This window comes from Urocitellus parryii, chromosome 10 (genome assembly GCF_045843805.1).
Source record: "Urocitellus parryii isolate mUroPar1 chromosome 10, mUroPar1.hap1, whole genome shotgun sequence".
Taxonomy (NCBI): domain Eukaryota; kingdom Metazoa; phylum Chordata; class Mammalia; order Rodentia; family Sciuridae; genus Urocitellus; species Urocitellus parryii.
This window is the reverse complement of record NC_135540.1, coordinates 102,779,361-102,800,069: the sequence shown is the minus strand read 5'-3', so window position 1 is coordinate 102,800,069 and position 20,709 is coordinate 102,779,361. Positions and strand designations below refer to the sequence as shown.

The 20,709-nt window shown below is 40.3% G+C and overlaps 1 protein-coding gene across 2 annotated transcripts; it reads right to left on the bottom strand.

The window, feature by feature from the left end:
- Positions 1-7,597: 7,597 nt before the first annotated feature.
- On the bottom strand, positions 7,598-20,593 carry Noa1 (nitric oxide associated 1). Of its 2 annotated transcripts, XM_026386745.2 has the most exons (7): positions 19,371-20,593; positions 18,056-18,220; positions 17,355-17,560; positions 13,823-13,954; positions 12,603-12,719; positions 9,920-10,040; positions 7,598-9,062 (listed from the first exon to the last, which is right to left on the bottom strand). In XM_026386745.2, exons 1-7 carry the CDS (start codon positions 20,512-20,514, stop codon positions 8,851-8,853), a joined length of 2,097 nt encoding a protein of 698 aa, XP_026242530.2. In that variant the 5' UTR covers positions 20,515-20,593; the 3' UTR covers positions 7,598-8,850. The 2 variants fall into 2 exon arrangements, with proteins under 2 accessions (XP_026242530.2, XP_026242539.2); XM_026386754.2 differs by lacking the exon at positions 13,823-13,954.
- Positions 20,594-20,709: the final 116 nt, after the last annotated feature.

Below are 20,709 nucleotides of genomic sequence, written 5' to 3'. Positions count from 1 at the left end.
GCCCAACGGGGGAGTTAGTGGGTAAATGGACAGTTACACATTGTTCTCCTTTGTTGAACAGCCTCTTGTCCAAGTTCTTATGCTGAAAAATTTTAACACATTTCTTAGAATTAGCTTTACACAAAGCTTGATTTATCCAATAAAAAAAGACATTTCTTTAGTGTCTCAATAAAAAATACATCTTTTATCTAGTATTTCGAAGGAAAGCGATTCCCATTTCTCTAATTTGCCTTCGTGTTCACAATACAGTTTAAGGAAAAAAGGAATCTTTTTAGGCCATATGCCAAATGCTGAGAAAAACTGGTGATAACAGCTTTTAATTAGGCAAGTAAGAACCCCCGTTTAGTAAAAGTAAGATGTTATAAGGAACAGGAAATGGTATGAGTGCTATACAAGTAGAAAGGGCAGGATCGTTTAAACAAGTTCACAGCCAAATTAACAGTTTGGTGTTTGAAGGGATTGATTTGCAAGTCAAAAAGAGCTACAGTTCCTCCAATTCTAATAACACTAATAGGATAAGTATTTAAAATTACAGTCTCCCTTCCATGATAGTTTAGCGGTATAATTTGGACGTTTGAATTCCAAATTCCCAATGTATCTAATTTATTCTTTTCTTGATTAGAATTGTGGGTCAGGATCTCCACTCATGCTGTGATCTGTCCGTGGTACTTGGCAAGCTCACTAGCAATGTGAGTTTCCCAGGCAGCCAGGGAAGCAAAGGCAATAGGAAACTATCTGAGGTGGTGAGACAGAATGGAAATCGCGCTGGGACACTCTTTCAGGTTTGGACAGCATTGCTGAAGTCAGACGGCAAGGGTGCATGCAGCACATCTCACACAGAGAGAGAGAGCTCAGAGAAATATGTTCAGGGTGGAATTGTATATGGTGGGATTCAAAAGAGAATTAAATGGTAGTAATAATTTCTTTTCTTTTTTTTTTTGTACTGGGGATTGAACCCAGGGACACCTTATCAGAGCTGTATTCCCAGCACACATCCCACACTTTGTTTTTTAAATTTTGAGGTTAGCCTTGAACTTGTAGTCATCTTGCCTCAGCCTCTTGAGTCATTGGTATTACTAGCATGTGCCATCATGCCCGGCTAGGAACAGAATTTCCAAGGAAATTTTATCATTTCCTTTGGATGTTTCAAAATGGGTTTCTTTTCTCTGAGGTGGTGATGTTTCCTTCCTACATTCAGAGTTCTCATCTTTAGACTTGTGATGGGTTTTACAATCAAAAGGAAAAATTGTGCTGATGTGACTGAGCAGTCTTCTAATTATGGTCAACAAATCCATGCATATGTTAAAATCCATAGAACTACACATGAAAAGGAAAAAAGGCTGTTTTACTGTGTAAGTAAAAATAATCCCAGATGGAGCTGGTTGTGGTGGTGCACACTTGTGATTCCAGTGACTGGAGAATGAGGCAGGAGGATTGCAAGTTCAAGGCTAGCTTCAGCAATTTAGTGAGGCCCTAAGCAACTTAGCAAGACCTTGCCTCAAAAAAAGGGCTGGGGGTGCTGAGGTTGCAGTTCGGAGGTAGAGCACTCGCCTAGCCTGCGTGAGGCACCTAAGCACCACATAAAGTAAAATAAAGACATTGTGTCCACCTATAACTAAAAAATAAATATTAAAAAAAGGGCTGGGGATGTGGCTCTGTGGATGAGCACTCCTGGGTTCAATCCCTGGTACAAACCAAAACTTCCCACGTGGATACTGGAACAAGACTGTGTGGGTTTGTTTGAATCACAAAGCCATTACTTATTTATTGTGTTCCTGGGCAAGTTACTTGTGGCTTAGTTTCCTTATTTATAAATGCAAGTAGTAATAGTATCTCTTGCATGTAGTTGTAAGGACTCAGAATATATAATATGTAAAGCACTTATTAAAAGCGTCAGACATATCATATGCTATTATAAGAACATAAAGGGGTACAAAGAGTGTGTGGATATCTTATGAGAGTAACTATGAGTAGCCTGAACTATTACTTTTAAAATTATTTTTATTTAAAAACTTGTTTGGGGTAAGGAGGATTGAACTTCAGGGGTCTTTTATCACTGAACTATATCTCCAGTCCTTTTTTTAAAAAATATATTTTTAGTTTTAGGTGGACACAATGTCTTTATTTTATTTTTATGTGGTGCTGAGGATTGAACATCAGTGCCTCACACACACTAGGTGAGCACTCTGCCACTGAGCCACAACCCCAGTCCCCCTAGTCCTTTTTTAAAAATCATAGGTAGTATAAAAAATCATATATATATAATATATATATATATAATTATATATGTTATATATAAATATATATATATAATATATATAATATATATATATATATATATAATATATATATATATATATATTTATTTATTTTTATGTGGTGCTGAGGATTGAACCCAGTGCCTCACACATTCCAGGCAAGTGCTCTGCCACTGAGCTACAGCCCCAGGCTACACTCCAACCCCCAGCCCCAACCCTTCCCCCCTTTTTTAGTTTGAGATAGGTTATAACTAAGTTGCTGAGGCTGGCCTCAAACTTGTGATCTTCTTGTCTCGGTCTCCCAGGTCACTGAGATTACACGTGTGTGCCACTTCTCCTGGCCTGAAATACAATTTCTATGAGATTCTGCCTTTCTGCAGGATAGGAAGAAACTCTAGAAGGGTTAAGTGTAAATGCTACTAAGCAAATTTAAATCTTCTCTTTGGCTGCTTTCCAGGGAAGGCAAAAACCAACCAACCAACCCCAAATCCCTTCACTCTACTAATTCATTCATTCATGCATTGAATGCCTGCAATTTTCCAGGGGCTTATTGAAAGGTTAGGCAGGATCTTAGCAGTCTTTCATTTCCAAAATCCCCTGACATGTGATGATGTGCTCTCTAGTGCATCCTGCTTATTTTTTGGGGCCTCGGTTTTCTCAGATTCACCACAGCTACTGGCCAGAGTTTCCCACCACGTCTGTGATTAAACTTCATACCTACTATTGCATTTACCAGTGAGAACATTAAGGCCAAAAAAATTCTTCCACTAAACTGTCTACCCAGAAGGTTAAGTTCTGAGAACTATTTGGGAAGTAAAAGGCAGCTTTTGAAAAACAGGAACCTGGGAATTGGAGCAGGGGATGTTTTGAAGATGATTTGTATATATTTAGGAGTATTTAGATCATGAAACTTTTTTTTTTTTTTTTTAGATAAAGTCTCTTACCTTAGCTTCCCTTGTGGCTGGGATTACAGGTGTAAGACACCACACCTGGCTAAACTTTCTTTTTGAGAGTTAAGGGACAGGGTCTCACCATGTTACCCAGGCTGGCCACAACTAACAGTGCTCTTTGACGTGAAAAGAAAGGTGAGGCACATTCCAACATGATGTTAAAATAGTAATGTCACACCATTTTCCTCCCACTCCACGGCATTAGTGGGGCACATAACATGAGGGAGAGACATCAGAAGCAGGCAGAGGTGCTATTTATTTGATTTACATGAGTCTGAAGTCTTGTTTTTAATGTTTAAGCATTATTCTTTGACAGTTGAGAGAAAACAATCCCCCTGGGAAGAGGAAAGCAGCCAAGAGAAAATGGAACAGCCCAAGAAAGAATGGAAATGATTCTATTGCTCCACAACACAGAGCCAAGTGGGCGGGAAGCCAGGGTAAATGATCAGAGGCTGTCTACGGAACGGCTGGCCTCAGCTTGAGCACTGGGTGCCTACTCAGCGAGCAATAACAACTCTGTCACGGGGGACACGGCTGGAGCTCCAAGTTAGTCATCTGCAGGAAACCAGCCTCCATTCTCCATTTTGTGAGAAGTGTTTGATCAGGAAACACACAAAAGAGATTGCATCTGTTATGTCAAAATACAGTCCACTGGGGGCTGGGGTGTAGCTCAGTGGTAGAGCGCTTGCCTAGCATGTGTGAGGCACTGGGTTTGATTCTCAGCACCATGTATAAATAAACAAAATAAAAGTCCATTAACAACTAAAAAGTATTAAAAAATACACTCTATTATCATGTATTTCTAAAAAGAACAAGTTAAAAAAAGAGGAAAAAAAAAAGATTGCATCTGTGCTGCACTTCTCCTTGGTTGTCAGGGAAGTGAGTATCTCAAGTAACAAATTCATACTCTAGAAACAACACAGTACAGCCCTGATGGTTGTAGAGCTTGGTATTTAGGGTGAATAAAAATAGAAAATGTCTACAACTCTAGTTTGATGGAGATGCTGTTATTTTAGTTTTATTAGAGAAGGGAAAAGTAGAGAGATTAGGTCTCTCTTCAAAATAAAAAGCTTAATGACCCTAATGTCACATAGGAGTTAAAAAGCCCTTTGAGCCAGGCATGGTGACACATGCCAGCCTCAGCAAAAGTGAGGTGCTAAGCAACTCAGGGAAACCCTGTCACTAAGTAAAATACAAAATAGGGCTGGGGATGTACCCCAGAGTTCAATCCCTGTTCCTACCCTCCTCCCCCATCCAAAAAAAAAAAAAAAAAAGCCCTTTGATGGTGCATAGTTTTACTTCTTCAAAACAAAAGAGGTGACATGTACCATTAGGCTACAGAATTTGGTAAACTTTCTAGTAAAAACTGTTTTAGATGTTTTCTGCTCTTATTCCTTACCCTGCTCCCATATTAGGGATTGAACCAAGGGTCACACTACCACTGAACTATGTTCCTCAGTCCTTTTTTATATTTTGAGACAGAGTCTTGCTAAATCATGGATGCTGGCCTTAAACTTGCAATTCTCCTACTTCAGCCTCCTGAGTTGCTGGGGATTACAGGCTTGTCACCATGCCCAGTATGGGGTGTGTGTGTGTGGTACTGGGGATTGAACTCGGGGTGCTCTACCATTAAGCCACATCCACAGCCCTTCTTTCTTTATTTATTTTGAGACAAGGTCTCAGTAAGTTGCCCAGGTTGGCCTTGAACTTGTGAATTTACCATGTATGCCACTGTCCAGCTCTTTGTTCTGTGGAAGTGAGGGGTTGTCCTGACACCTTACCATTAATTTCCCTTCCTTGCCTGGCCACCCCGCTCACTGACTCCTGCACCCTGCATAGTATAAGTGATTAAGAGAAATCTCCATTCTCAGATGAATGGACTAAGGAAGTATCAGTAACTAACAAAAGCTCAGGAATTAACACAGTAACAGGAACTTGTCCAAGCAAGATCCATTGTGGGGCAATTAGGCTTCACTGGGTTGGAGGAATATGGAGTTAATTAATACCAGATCTTAGTAGAAACCCTCCACCCCAATATGAATTGTAATGCATTCTGCTGTCATATATAACAAATTAGAATAAAAAATAATTAAAAAAAAAAAAAGAAACCCTCCACCTCTCTACCAAGTCTAGCATGGAGTACCTTTTTTTTTTTTTTTGTCTGAGGCATTGTAACCATCCTTTGCTGACTTCCTCTCCTGTTTTTTCAGAAAAAAAAATCTAGTGTAACTCATTTTACAGATGAAAAACCAAAAATCCAAGGAGATGAAGATAATGAAATTGGAACTTAGTAAATTGCACTGTTTCAAACCACTAGCAAGTTACCTGGGAATAATTTAGATATGCCTAGGTCATGCTTTATGAAACAAAACTTTTGAATTTTAGACTCCTGATAATATGAACATTTTAAAAAATCTTTATTAGTCCAAAAGCCTAAAATCTATTAGTCTAGAGAGAAAAGTAAAAAGAGGGCATGTTCTGTTTTCTAAAACTCAGTTCCTCTGCAAATGCCAAGTTAAAGATAAATATATATATATTTGGTACTGGGGATTGAACCAAGGGATGCTGTACCATCTGAGCCCTAGCCCTAGCCCTTTTTATTTTGAGACAAGTTCTCACTATTTTTTTTTGGTAGTGGAGATTAAACCCAGGGATGCTTTACCACTGAGCCACATCTCCAACTCCCTCCTCACATTTTTGTTTCTATTTTGAGACAGGATTTCACTCAGTTGCTTAGAGCCTCACTAAGTTGCTGAAACTGGTCTCAAACTTGCAATCCTCCTGCTTCAGCCTCCTCTGAATTACAGACATGCATCACCACACCCAACTAACTCTTTCAGTTTTTCCTTTAAAAAAATCTATTTAAACTGACACGATTATCAATATATACTTTTAGCTACATCTGTATTGATTTATATCATTCTTTAAAAATTTTTATTTAAAAAAATCTTTTTGGTACTGGGAATTGAATTCAGGGTGCACTACCACTGAGCTATATATATCCCCTTTTCAAAAATTTTTTATTTTGAAATGGGGTCTAAGTCACTTACAGCTTGTTAAATTGCAGAGGCTGGCCTCTATCTTGTGATCTTCCTGCCTCAGCCTCTTGAGTTGCTGGAATTACAGATGTGCCATGGTGCCCAGTTTATTATTCTTTTTAAATCATGCATTGTCACTGTATATGTTTTATTTCTTCTTAGATTCATGAGTTCAAAAACATGTTTTATTTTTTGGGTACCAGGGGCTGAAACCAAGGGTGCTTAACCACTGAGCCACATTCCCAGCTTTTTTATTTTGAGACAGTCTCATTAAGTTGCTTAGGACCTTGCTAAATTGCTGAGATTGGCTTTGAACTTGTGATCCTCCTGCCTCAGCCTCCTGAGCTGCTGGAATTACAGGTGTGCCACACTGTGCAGCTGGCTAAGAATGTGTTTTAATTAGGAAGTTTGTCATTTTCAATATGTGGATGAACCTAGAAGATATGCAAAGTAAACTAGGCACAGAGAAACAAGGGCCATATGATCTCACTTATATGTGGAACTTAAAAAAAAAGTCAAACTCACAGAAGTAGAGACTAGAGTGGTGGCTGCCAGGAGCAGGGGCAAGGGGTTGCAATGTATCATGTGTTTTTACTAAATAGCTAAAAGGATTTTAATTGTTCTTACCACAAAGAAATGAATAATTGAGGTGAAAGGTTAATTGCTTTGATTTAATCATTCTACAATATATATTTTGAAATATTACATTGTATCCCATAAATATACACAATTACTATGTCCATTAAAAATAAAATAAAACCTAAAAAAAAAAAGTCATGGTGTTGCATTCTCCCCAAGATAAAAAAACCCACTAGAAATCAAGCTTTTTTTTTTTTTTCATCTTGGGAAGTTACTGCCCTCTACAGGTGTATTTAGAAATGTTGGGGGTACTTTTGGGGTGTAACTGAGGGGTCTGGGGGAGTGGCTACTGGTGTTAGTTTCTGGGGACAAGGGATGCCAGACCTACTGAAATGCAGTTTTTTTGTGAAGAACCACCTTCTTCCAGGTACCAGTGTAGCTCCGTTTGAAATACCATGAAAGTAAAATGTACAAGTTACGTCTTGCATCTGAAGTACTCCATTCTATTTAGTCTAAGGGACTTGGTGGGAGGGAGATTAAGGGATGGGGAGAAGACATGAGTGTGAAATTCATAGGGCTCCCATGTGGTGGGAGAGAACACAGGTTGTGGGAAGCCACTCCTGAGCTATTTAGCGTCTTCATGGGGCCTTGAGCCAAGGAGATTTTGGTCTGGCATTGCGAGCTATTTTGTGCACCCTCCCCCTGAATGGATTACACAATACATTCGACTTAAGTCTTCGCTTGGCTAGGAAGACTGGCTTCTATCTCCGAAGTTGGGCATGGCCCATTGGGAACTAGACAGCTCACCCCCTACCTTAATTGGCCAATAACATTCTGTAGAAAGTCTCTGAAATTCTCCTATGATAACTAAAGCAGAACACGTGCACTCTCTCTTTCCAGCGTGGAAGCTCGACCCCTAAGGTCAAAGAGCTTTTCTGTACCCCCCACCCCCACCCCTTAAAACTATTTTCTGGGTTGTGTGATTTTTCACAGTATTTTTCAGCTAGCCCACTCCACACAGGGGAACCCAGCTTCCATCACCTGTGTGGCCACGGTCGAGAATAGGTCTATTAGGAAGTTCATGGATTTAACAGCATTTCAGCCCAGCTTATCATTCCACTGGCCTTTATCTCAACATACGCTATGTCACCTGATGCAGTTACAGTACTACTTACAGAGAATAACAAAAAGTAAAGACTTCTGACTGATGTAATGTTTCTCAGCTATACACAGGCAAATGTTAATAAGTGGTTAAAATTCTCTCTTATTTGTTGAACTGACCTTAGATGCTAGAAATATAAAGCCTGAATTCTTTTTTAAGATTTTCAGGCACTTTCAAACTGTGCAAGGTAAATTTCTACTTGTCTTCCAGTTCATTTTCTCCTTCTTCTCTTGATAAAACCTAAAATGGTTCCCATTTCCCAGCTTCCTTGTAGCCATGTGATGGCTGACCAATGGACTGTGAGCTGTTCACCATTCTGCTTTTCTTCCTCCTTTTAATTAATTAGGGAAGCTGCCTGTTGCCCACTCTTACCCTCTCTTCATACTTGCTGGGAAAGGATGACAACTTGAATGGCCTCCTTGGACAGAGATGGAAGCCAGGTAAAGTTCCACCAGATGGATCCTTGGATGACTGATTACATGGAGTACAGCCAAAGTATTTTGGAGAAGGACTTTTGGCCATTTTTTCATATGCTGACTCCTTAACTGCCCTGTCAACTATAGACTCCAAATAAAATAAATGAAATCTGGTTCAATAAAAATTTGGACTTATTAATTCTTTTTATATATATTTAGGTCACAGGTACATACATATACATAAACTGCAAAAAACAATTTGTTATATAGGCTCAATATATTATCAATAGTTCAGCCCAGTGCTGAATAGTTTTAAAAAGTCAAAAAACCTAAGGTTTTCAGGAAGGATGACAGCATCAGGGGCTTTATTATAGCCATATTTAATATAAATTAATGTATATTACCATGTGGAATATAGTTAATATCCAGTGTGAACCCAGGTCCATGTCATACATTTGTTGTTTTTTTCTTCTTTTGCAGATTGGACACAAGGGAAGGAAGCTTCTTGGTTTTATAGGCTACACTTCTCTTGATGCGCTCTCCTTTGATGTTAACAATATATGGCAAGAGAGGAGGCCGGACAGTCAGAACTGTTCCTTGAGGTGTGTAGCCTCGGAGATGTAATCTGTCCTTAAAATGAGGTGTTACTGCAACCCAACCTATGAAGCATGGGACAGAACACAAAATGCTGTTAGCAACTACCTTGTTAAGAACACGGAGCCAGGTGCAGTGGTGCACACCTGTAATCCCAGTGACTTGGGATTCTTGAGGCAGGAGGATTGCAAGTTCAAGGTCAGCCTCAGCAATTTTGTGAGACCCTGTCTCAAAAAGTTAAGAGCCACGGTGGCCTGAGGCAGGACGATCACAAGTCGCAGAGGTTAATCTCAGCAATTCAGTGAGACCCTTTCTCAAAAGAAGGTGTAAAAAGTGTTGGGGATGTGGCTGGGCACAGTGGCACACACCTGTAATCCCAGCAACTTGGGAGGCCTAGGCAGGCGTGCAAGTTCAAAGCCAGCCTCAGCAGATTAGTGGGGCACTTAGCAACTCAGTGAGACTTTGTCTCTAAAAAAATATAAAAAGGACTAGGGATGTGGCTCAGTGGTTAAGCACCCTGGGTTTAATCCTTGGCACAAAAAAAAAAAAAAAAAAAAAAAGTAAAGCATACAATGCATTTGTAAAAAACATAAAAGTTATTTTCAGAATAGGTCACATTATCTAAAAAAAAAACCTGGCATGTATTCCTTTTTTTGGGTACTGGGAATTGAACCCAGGGCCTCAAGTGCGCTACCATTGAGCATTTATATCCCTGGCTACTAGCATGTACTCCTTAAAATAGGGCACATGTCTAAAAATAAACTCAAGTCAGTAAAACTACTTAATTTGCTTTATAAAAAGTGTCTAGTGTAGGGTTGTGGCTGCAGCTCAGTGGTAGAGCGCTTGCCTAGCATATATAAGGCCCTGGATTCAATTCCAAGCATGGGGGTGGAGGGGAGAGAAGTACTTGGTGTAAAATTACCTGCAGATGAAAACTTGATGTCAGCCACTGCTTCAGATCCCCCAAGTCCTTCTTCTAATGTTATGTCTTCGGCAACAAGAGGAGGAAATTCTGCCATTCGTTCTTCTCCACCCATTGGAACCTTCCATTGAAATATAATGAAGATGTTTCTACTACAAATTAAATTCCCTGCAACTGTAATATTACATAAATCACTGATAATTGTGTACAGGATCAAAAATGGAATCCTTTTGCTGGGTACAGTGACACATGCCATAGTCCTAGCAGTTCAGGAGGCTGAGGCAGGGAGATCACAAAGTTTCAGGCCAGCCTAGGTAATTTAGGGAGACCTGGTCTCAAATGAAATATGAAAAGGGCTGGGGATGCAGCTCAGTTGTGGAATGACAATTTTGGGATTAAGCCTTTTTAAATCTGTTTCATATTTATTTATTTAGTGGTACTGAAAACAAACAAACAAACAAACAAACAAAAAAACGTGCTGGGGATGTGGCTAAGCAGTAAAGTGCCCTGGGTTAAATTCTCAGTATTTAAAAAAAGGAAATAAAGCATACAATGCATTTGTGAAAAGCATAAAGTTATTTTCAGAATAGGTCACATTATCTAAATAAATTGACATGTATTCCTTTTTTTTGGTACTTGGAACTGAACCCAGGGCCTCAAGTGCTCTATCATTGAGTCATGGCCCTGGCTACTGGCATGTATTCCTTAAAATAAGGCACATGTCGAAAAATACACTCAAGTCAGTTAGACTACTAAATTTGCTTTATAAAAAGTGTCTAATGTAGGGTTGTGTCTGCAGCTCAACCCAAAGCATCTGGCTCTAATAAATTTTTTTTTTTTTTTTCCCCTCTGTACTGAGGATTGAACTCAGGGGCACTCTGTATCCTCAGTCCTTTTTATATGAGATAGGGTCTTGCTAAATTATGGAGGGTATCACTAAATTTCTGAGGCTGGCCTGAAACTTGTTATGTTCCTGTCTCAGCCTCAAGAATTGCTAAGATTACAGTGGGTGCCACTGTGCCCAGCTTCCAAAAATACAACCAATATACAACATATACTATCCAATCATAAATATGGTATATCTTGTAAAAGAGCTGAAAACAGTCTCTACTCAGGCAAATGGGCTTTGGAGAATTTTAAGAACTATTTCAATGGCATGGTAAGGGCCAAATGGGGACTACTTCAGGGATGGGGAACGGGGAGCCAGCAACAAGCAGGTCTGTAAAGAGAAGGAGTGAGCAGGACACTCCCCAGTTTTTTTTTTAAATAGACGAAAACAATTTTAATGCATATATAGGCAAAAAAAAAAAAAAAAAAAAAAAAGGAGCTAGGATAGCAGGAAAGAAGAGGAGCAATAAGCTAAAATTGGTATCTGAGATTGAGAATGGGGACTGAACCCAGGGGCACTCTACTGTAAACTTAATTCCTAGCCCTTTTATTTATTTATGAGTATATGTATTTTTTGGTACTGGGGATTAAACCCAGGGGTGCTTTAACACTGAACTACTTCCCCAGCTTTTTCCCTTTTTCTTTTTTTACTCTTTAGTCAAAATTTTACCTTTTAATTTCTTGTTTTTGTTTTTTTCTTGGGTACTGAACTCAGGGGCACTCAACCACTGAGCCATATCCCTGGCCCCTTTTTTTTAAAAAATATATATATTTTTTTTACTTTTTGGTGGACACAACATCTTTGTATGTGGTGCTGAGGATCGAACCCGGGCCGCATTCATGCCAGGCGAGCGCACCACCGCTTGAGCCACATCCCCAGCCCCTGGCCCTATTTTTTGTTGTTGTTGTTGTTGTTATTTATTTAGAGACAGGGTCTCACTGTGTTGCTTAGTGCCTCACTTTTGCTGAGACTGGCTTTCAACTTGGGATCCTCCTTTCTCAGCCTCCCGTGCTGCTGGGATCATGGGCATGTGCCACTGTGCCAGGCTTACCTTTTTATTTCTTAATTTTTATTTCGAAACAGGGGCTTGCTAAGTTGCTGAGGCTGGTCTTGAACTTCTATGTCTGACAACCAGATCATCTTTATTGTGAAGGGATCTGCAGTGCACTACAGGATGTTTAGCATCATCTGTAGTCTCACCACTGGATGTCAGTAGCATCTCCTATTTGTGACAAAATCTGTAATTTCTCTCCACTCAGCATTGTCTAGTATAACTATGCAATGATGTGACTACTGGGCACTTGAAAGATGGCTAGTGTGACTAAGTAACCATATTTTAAATTTTATTTGATTTTAACTAATGTGTTTAAATTTAGGTAGGCATATGTATATGTGGCTACCATTTTGGACACTGTAGTCTAAATACAGCTCTGTGGCTTTTCTAGAAATCACTTCTTTTTCATATAGAACCCCTTTTGCTTTATACCCAGAATCCTCAGAGAGAATGAGGTGGAAGATTAGCTAGCTGATATGTAACAGATAGTTTTGTCCAATACAGGCTTTCTTTCTTTTTTAATATTTATTTATTTTTTAGTTGTAGGAAGACACAATACATTTATTTTTTAAATTTTTATTTGGTGCTAAGGATCAAACCCAGTGCCTCACGCATGTTAGGTGAGCGATCTACTTCTATGAGTCACAATCCCAGTGTAATACAGGCTTTCTTGGCAGGGCGGTAGGACCATCAAAGGTGTACCAGCTCTAACTGTGCAATCATCAAGCCGGTTGACTCACCTGGAGTAATGTATGACCTGCATGCTTCTGATACAAAGCATCTGCCCTGTCCAAGGAAGTAATATGCACAGGAAGGAAGTTGGAAGCCACAACTGTAAACCAAGCGGACTGATTTCCCTTAAGAAAGGAGGAGAGAAATTATTTTACCCAATGAAAAACTTGATTACAAGGTATAGTAAAAAAGGAGAAAACTCTTCATAAGAATGGGTAATAATAGCAGCTGTAATCAAATTATATAAATATCAAAAAAAAAAAAGGGAGCACAATATGGAAGGAGTGCATTTTACAATTCATGTAAATCATAAGACTAGGACTTTTGCAGACTTGTTGATACTACTGAAATTAGGTATAAAAAATTAAAAATCTAATATACAAGGGTTCTAGATGTGTAAGACTAAAATTTCCAACAAAGTATGATAAAACACAAAACCCAAGGAATGTACTATAACAATGTACTTGTAAGTTGCATGTTGGTGGACATATCTATGTTTTGTTTTCCTTTCTTCTTTTCACTTTGGCAAAATGAAGAATGATTCTACAGATGCTCTAAAATCCCCAAAATGGTATTATACAGATGAATACCAAGCAAAAAGAACATATAAAAAAGATAATATCTGGGATATAAAGAAGTGCTGAATTACTTCAATGCATACTAGCTCTGGATCAAGAGGTCTAATCTTATGATTTCCTTGTGAAACAAGAGCACAGGAAAGGGATAGTATTTCATCTTTTTTTTTTCTTTTTTGGTATTGGGGATTGAATGCAGGGGCACTTGACCACTGAGCCACATCCCCTGCCCTATTTTATATTTTTATTTAGAGAGAGGGTCTCAGTGAGTTTCTTAGTACCTCACTTTTGCTGAGGCTGGCTTTGAACTAGTGATCTTCCTGCCTCAGCCTCCCAAGCTGCTGGGATTACAGGCGTGCGCCACAGCTCCTGGCTCAGTATCTGGTCTTAAATGCTAAGTTTTATAGGGCATTCAATATCTTTATTTGTATGTGGTGCTGAGGATCGAACCCGGGCGGCATGCATGCCAGGCGAGCACACTACCCCTTGAGCCATATCCCCAGCCCCTCTCCCAAGCTTTTATGGAAATTTCCAAACATATAAAATCATGACTTAGTTATATAAACATTTTGACAGTCTTACTCATAATGTTAATGCTTCTTTAAAGTACATCCTAATACCTAGTAGTTTTTAATGGTACAGATTTTTCTTACCTTCAGGAAATCTATGCGGCCTATAGCACCCAAAAATAGAACCATTCCTGGTTTAAGCACAAAAGTTCTTGGAATAATGGAATGTGTTGGTAGAACAATGTTTACTTCTTTTTCTGTTAGAAGATTTAAAATCTGTAAGGCAAATGGCAAGTTTAATAGAGAATTACTTTTACTGAAAATATGGTATTTTGAGATTCACTTATAAAAAGTGATGAGAAAATACTACAAAATAAACCAAATTATGTCAGTTAGTCACATATAAACTCTGTCTAAATTAATCTCAATTTACTGGTGGTTATACTCATTTCAAAACTGAGTCTTGGGCAGTGGCAAAATAACTTCATAGGTATATGATATTTTTCTATGTCATCACTATACTACAATGTTAAAATTGGTATGAACTTGAAAATGTTTCAGGATCAATACCATGGGAGAAAACATATGCTCAGGTCTTCTGGGGAACAGTATTTTCCAGCTTAAATTAATAGACTGCAACCTCATGTCCTAGTGGTTAAGCATGTATGCATCAGAGGTCAACAGCTTGAAGAACCTTTCTAAATTCTGGACTTCAATATCCTTATTTCCCCTGAATATTCAGCACAAACTGAGAAAAAGTTATGATTCCTCTGGCTTATATAAGAATAAAGATTTCTTTTTTCTTTTGGCAGTACTGGGTATTAAACCCAGAGACTAATGCATGCTAGGCAGTACTCTATAGCTAAGCTACATCCCCAGATCTCTTTCTGAGACAGAGCCTCACTTAAATTGCCTACACTGGCCTCGAACTTTCTATCTTCCTGCCTCAACTTCCCAAGTAGTTGGGATTACAGCTTGGTGAATAAAGATTCACCAAGTCTTTAAAAATGAAGACTAGAGAAAATAGAAGAGGAAAAATAGGAAGTATAAGATTCTGATAAGATTTAAGAGGTAAAAATCAGATTAAAAGAGAAAAGAGGGCTGGGGGTGTAGGCAAGTGATAGAATACCTGCCTACGTAACACATGAGGCCCTGGGTTCAATCCTTAGCACAGGAAGAAAAGAAGGGCATAAATGGCAAATAATCTTGTTAATTCAGCTGGGTATAGTGATTCATGCAGTTTAGGAGGCTGAGTCAGGAGGATCACAAATTCAAAGCCAGCCTTAGCAACTTAGCAAGGCTCTAAGCAACTTAATGAGACCCCATCTCAAAATAAATAATAAAAAAGGGCTAGGGATGTTGCTCAGTGGATAAGTGCCCCTGGGTTCAATCCCCCCCGCCCCCCATCCCACCCCAAACAAAACAAAATCTTGTGAATTTGGTTCTTAGCAATTTAGTGACACCCTGTCTCAAGAAACAAAAAGGTCTGGGTTGGGGATGTGGCTAAAGCGGTAACAGGCTCGCCTGGCATGCATGAGGCGCTGGGTTCGATCCTCAGCACCACATACAAATAAAATAAAGATGTTATGTCCACCGAAAACTAAAAAATAAATATTAAAAAATTCTCTCTTAAAAAAAAAAAAAAGAAATAAAAAGGTCTGGGGATATTGCTCAGTGGTAGAGTGCTTCTAGCATGTGAGTCTCTAGCTTCAATATCCAGTGCCCAGGAAATACACAAACGTCCCAGTCCTTTTTTATTTTTTAATTTGAGACAGGGTCTGAGTTGCTGAGGTTGGTCTTGAACTTGTGACCCTCTTATCTTTCAGCCTCTTGAGCTTCTGGGATTATAGGTCTGTACCACTGCATCTGGCTATCTGACAGATTTTTATATTAAAAAAACCTGAGGGACTTAATTCTGCTAGCTAGAATATTTTGCAAATCCTTGACTTTCTGACTCAACTGTTTCACATGAGGGTACATGACTAAAGTAATGACTATCTTGACCTAAATGAGTGTGAAAGGAAATAATTAGTTGAAGTTACACTAATAGAACATCACTGGAAAGCAGTCCAGTTATTCAGAAAAGACTGAGCATGAGTGATTACTCTAGGAGAGCAATAAATGTTAAACTGATGTTTATGATGTGGTACACCAAAGAGTATATGATTCTGAGAATGAAATAGTAACTGAACCTGATAAGGTAAAGGAAAGTACCTAAGAAACCGGTATTGTTTCACAGGGAGGTATGAGATAATTAGGATAATTAAAAACTGGCAGTAGCCAGACTCAAAGGAAGAGATTAATACAACTGTTGTGAGGCTGTATCCCAGATGCCCACTTGAGCCAATGATTTGGATAAAGATCAAAACTGCAAATAATAAAAAGCTGTGAGATTCAATAGGTCTGTTACAAAACAAAATAATTAAGACAAAATCAAAGAATTTAATTAAAACAAAATGAAAGTTACCCATAAGATGCTGCAATTGGATTAAAAAGAGGCCTAGGGGCTGGGGTTGTAGCTCGGTGGTACAGTGCTCGCCTGGCATGTGCAAGGCACTGGATTGTCAGCACCAAATTAAAATAAAGATATTGTGGGCTGGGGATGTGGCTCAAGTGGTAGCGTGCTTGCCTGGCATGCGTGCGGCCCGGGTTCCATCCTCAGCACCACATACCAACAAAGATGTTGTGTCCGCCGAAAACTGAAAAATAAATATTAAAAAAAAAAAATTCTCTCTCTTAAAAATAAATAAATAAATAAATAAATGGCCAGAGGCACTTAAAAAATAATAAAGATATCGTGTCCACTTACAACTAAAAAATAAATATTAAAAAAAAGAGGCCTAAAGGCAAGACAGGTTCACTTAATTCTATTCTAAATTATGCTCATCTAATAAAAACAAAAAAAGTGGAAAAAATTAAACTATGCTCATTTGACAGGACTTACAATTTAACATATTTCAAGGGAAATAAGTTTATGTTGATTCCATACAGTTTTGAGGAAAAATGAGTACAAGTTATAGGGAAACTGTTGAGTGCAATACAAACATTGGGTCAAAGACCAAATGGGTTACTGTAGGAGGTTATGTGACACTGCTTCACCTAATAGTGAATCACTCCCTATTTTAGTTCAAATTGGATATCCTTGTGATGGATATGTTACATAGGGAATTCGAACATGGAATAGGGAGCTGGACTGCAGTGGTACTTATGATTTCTTCCAACCTCAAAATCTAGGATCCTGTAAACATCTAATTAAGCTAACTACAATCATAAATATAATCAAGGGCTGGGGATGTGGCTCAAGTGGTAGCGCGCTTGCCTGGCATGCATGCGGCCCTGGTTCGATCCTCAGCACCACATACCAACAACAAGGATGTTGTGTCCGCCGAGAACTAGAAAATAAATATTGAAAATTCTCTCTCTCTCTCTCTCCTCTCTCTCTTTAAAAATAAATAAATAAATAAATAAATAAATAAAATAAAGTAGATTGTCTTCAATTTTTTGTCTACCAAAAAAGTAGAGATTTGATGACATATAGATTTGCCTCCTAACTGCTTTATGAATGAATCAGAACTAAATCTAAAGTGGAAGTATAGCACCTTTCTTGCTTTTTACCAATTAAGACAGTACTTCTGCAATTGAAAGTAAATGTTTCTAAAAGAAACCAAAAACGTACGCAATTTTCTTTTGTAATTCCAGGGGTGTCATAAAACCAGTGGGCATCTTTCACATCTTGAGGAGTCAATTCTATCCGTTTGGTGGATTTCTCCACAACCATGACAGGTTCATTTCCCATGTCAAAGGCAAGTGAATCAACATCAAACTCAAAAGTATCTTCTTTCTTTTGTTCTTTTGAATATAAGAATGTTCTTCCAACTCTTCCTAAAATGAATGATATTGAGGTTATCAGTTGCTCCTTTAATGCTTTTGATTTCCAGACAATTTTTATGTTTTTCTCAAACAAGTCACTCAGACTAACTACAGGGTATGGAAGTAAGACTGCAATAATACTTGTGTGGGACTCCCCACAAAGGTAATGAGAGTCAGACTTTTAAAATGATAAAAGTGCAAGGCTAGCTGTGCACACTCAGGCAGATGGCATTGGAATTCAGTTTTCACTAAAGCCAGGCTGAAAAAGTTACCAAGGAGAGAAGGGTAACCTAATGTAAAGCTGCTGCACAGAATCAATGAGCATTACCACTTGTATTGGTGTGGGTTTCCAAATAGCAAAGCCCTTGCCTCTAAAGGGTCTGTTCCAGAAGAAGGAAGTAAGTCTCTACCTACAGAAACTGGCTAGCTTAAGACAGCTGTATTGTAGGTCTCAACAAAGAATTTTAACAGAGAATCAACAAGGGTTTTCCCAAATAGGGCACTTACCAACTACATAACCATGCTTTTTAAAGCGATTCAGTTGATTTTGTTCTTGTTCACTAAGATCTTCTTCAGCTTTATTTGCATCACTTTTAAGTCTTTTTTGTCTTTCAAACATTCTATAAGGAGTTGGGTTGCAAATAGGAAACTTCAGAAGGTTTAATGTGGTACCTGAAATAACAATAGTGTTTTCAGAAAAGGGATCAAGGGGAGGAAAATGAACATTTCTTAGGATCTACATTATGTTGGCTGTGATTCATCTCCCTCAATGACAATCCTCTATAAAATTATTGTCACTTTAAATGAGGAAATCATCTTAAAGATGGGCTCAAAGGCTAACCCAGATTTGAATCCAAAATCTGGAACCTGATTATTCCCATTTCCACACGGCTATCCAGTACAAAAACAATTCTGTGTATAAGTCAGATGAGATTTGGTACATTCAAAATGACATGGCTGTAGAGAGTTCTGAGTATATTTCAACTGAAAGTGCAAGATAGAGAACAGTGGGCCAGGAAAGGCATGGTGGCACATGCTTGTAATCACAACCTTGCGGAAGGCCAAGGCAGAAGGAAATTTCCTTCTTCTGGAAAAGAGACCCTTTAGAGACAAGGACTCTGCTACTTGCTAAAGCCAGCCTTAGCAACTTAGTGAGACCCAGTTTCAAAATAAAAAATAAAGGGCCAGGGATGTGGTTCAGTGGTAAAGCACCTTGGGTTCAATCTCTGGTATCAAAACAAAAAAGCAAAAAACAAAAACACAAAACAAAACAAAAAGCTCTAACCAAATGCAGTTAAACCCTGGTTTCAAGGGAACAAATGGGGAAGTTAGTTTTGTGAACTTAAATAATGAAGAGGGTCATAGAAGAAATCAGTTTCCCATCACAGAAGTTTCTTAAAGTCACAAAACAAAGCCAAACACCATATTGCATTAACGAATTATTCAGATGTTATGTATGTATGGTGTCAAGAATAAATTCAGGATGTGAACAGTAACACTGAGGGGTGGAGAGCGGTAAAAAAAAAAAAAAAAGGAAGCACAATTTTCAAGAAAAACATTCAAAGAAAATAAACTGGAAGGGAAATCTCCAAGACAGTGGGAACTTTGCTTTGTTTGTTCCCTGGTGTGTTTTCTGTTTGAAAACAACATATACTTAATTTCGACGCAGTAAGGTGATACAGAAGAGGGGTGTAACAAATGAGAGGATTTTTAAATGGAAGCCTCCATGCAGTCTAACTTGGTCGTTAAGCAAAGAAACAGTAGGTGCCTGTGCCACGACCAGATGTCCAATTTCTCAGCATGGGAGCCTCCTAAGCCTCACCTGGCCAAGGGGAGATGGTGGCCCTGTCGATGGCCTCGGTGCCCTTTGCGGTGCAGTAATCAGACTCCAGGAGTGTGTTAAAAAGAGTGGACTTGCCAGAGTTGGTGGCGCCCACCAGGTAGACATCGCCACGGTAACGCCAGGAGCGCTGAAGTGCGGAGATCAATTCTTCAATTCCATAGCCAGTCTTGGCGCTGATCAGCCTTACGTCCCTGACCACCGTGCGCGACCAGGCCGACGGATTCGAATTCTCCTCCGCGTCCCCTGGCTTGTCCTCGCTGGACTGCTGTGGTCCTCGGTGGCCAGGGGCCGGCAGGAGTCCGGCACGGATGCAGTCGTCCCACAGCCTGTTTCGGAGTCGCTGCCGGTAGCCGGGAGAATCCTGAGGGAGCAGGTCCACTTTGTTCCCCAGCACGATTAGCTGCTTGGCACCCACCAGCTTGGGCAAGTCGGACAGCAGGGCGTCGGGCAAGTCGAGCAGGTCTACCATGTACAACACCAGGGCTGGCCCAGGCCGCCGCAGCGCGGCGCTCACCAGTTCCAAGTACTGTTCGCGACTCACCTGCACGCGCAGGGCGCGCCGGTGGTGCACCAGCAGCCAGCAGCGCTGGCACACGAGCCGCACAGGTCCGCCGTCCGCCTGGGCCACGCTGGAGAACTTCTCGCTGGGGAGGTAGCCGGGCTTGCCGGGGTCCTGGCAGTGCAGCTCCGCCCCGCAGCCCGTGCAGTTCAGGCCGCTAGGAGGCACCGTCGGGTCCGGGAGTTCTACGATCGGGCGCGGGCGGCGGCTGGCCCGTACCTTCTGCTGGAGTCGTTCCTCCTTCCGCTGATCCTGTTGTCGTTCTTTCTCCTGCTGCAGCTGCAGCACCTTACGCAACTGCTCCTCCGGACTCGGTGCCCTCGGGGGCTTCGGGACATATTCCGGGAACACAAAATGCTCCTCCGTGTCAGTGGTTTCTTTGTAGTTCCCAGTGGCCGAGGGGCCACGAGGAAGCCCACGTCCCAGGAGGGATGGGTACTGGAAGAAGGCAGCTGCGCATCTCCTCTCCAGGATCGGATCCCGGAGGCCATGGCGCGTTCCGGCGGGCGACAATCCCTGCAAGAAGCGCCACAGCAGCCTATGCGCCAGGCTTATGGGCAGCATGGGGAAGGGCGCCACCAAGAGCCGGGCGGAGCCACGAGCGCAGGCGTGTCCCAGGGTTCCAGACCCGCGGGAAACCCGAGACCCAAGCCCGGGGGTACTTGGGAAATGTCCACCACGCGTAAAACCCCGTGAGTTCTCGCGATGAAACTCTGAGGCCTTAGAGCCCACTTAAAGTGAACAAGGTACCGTCAAGCA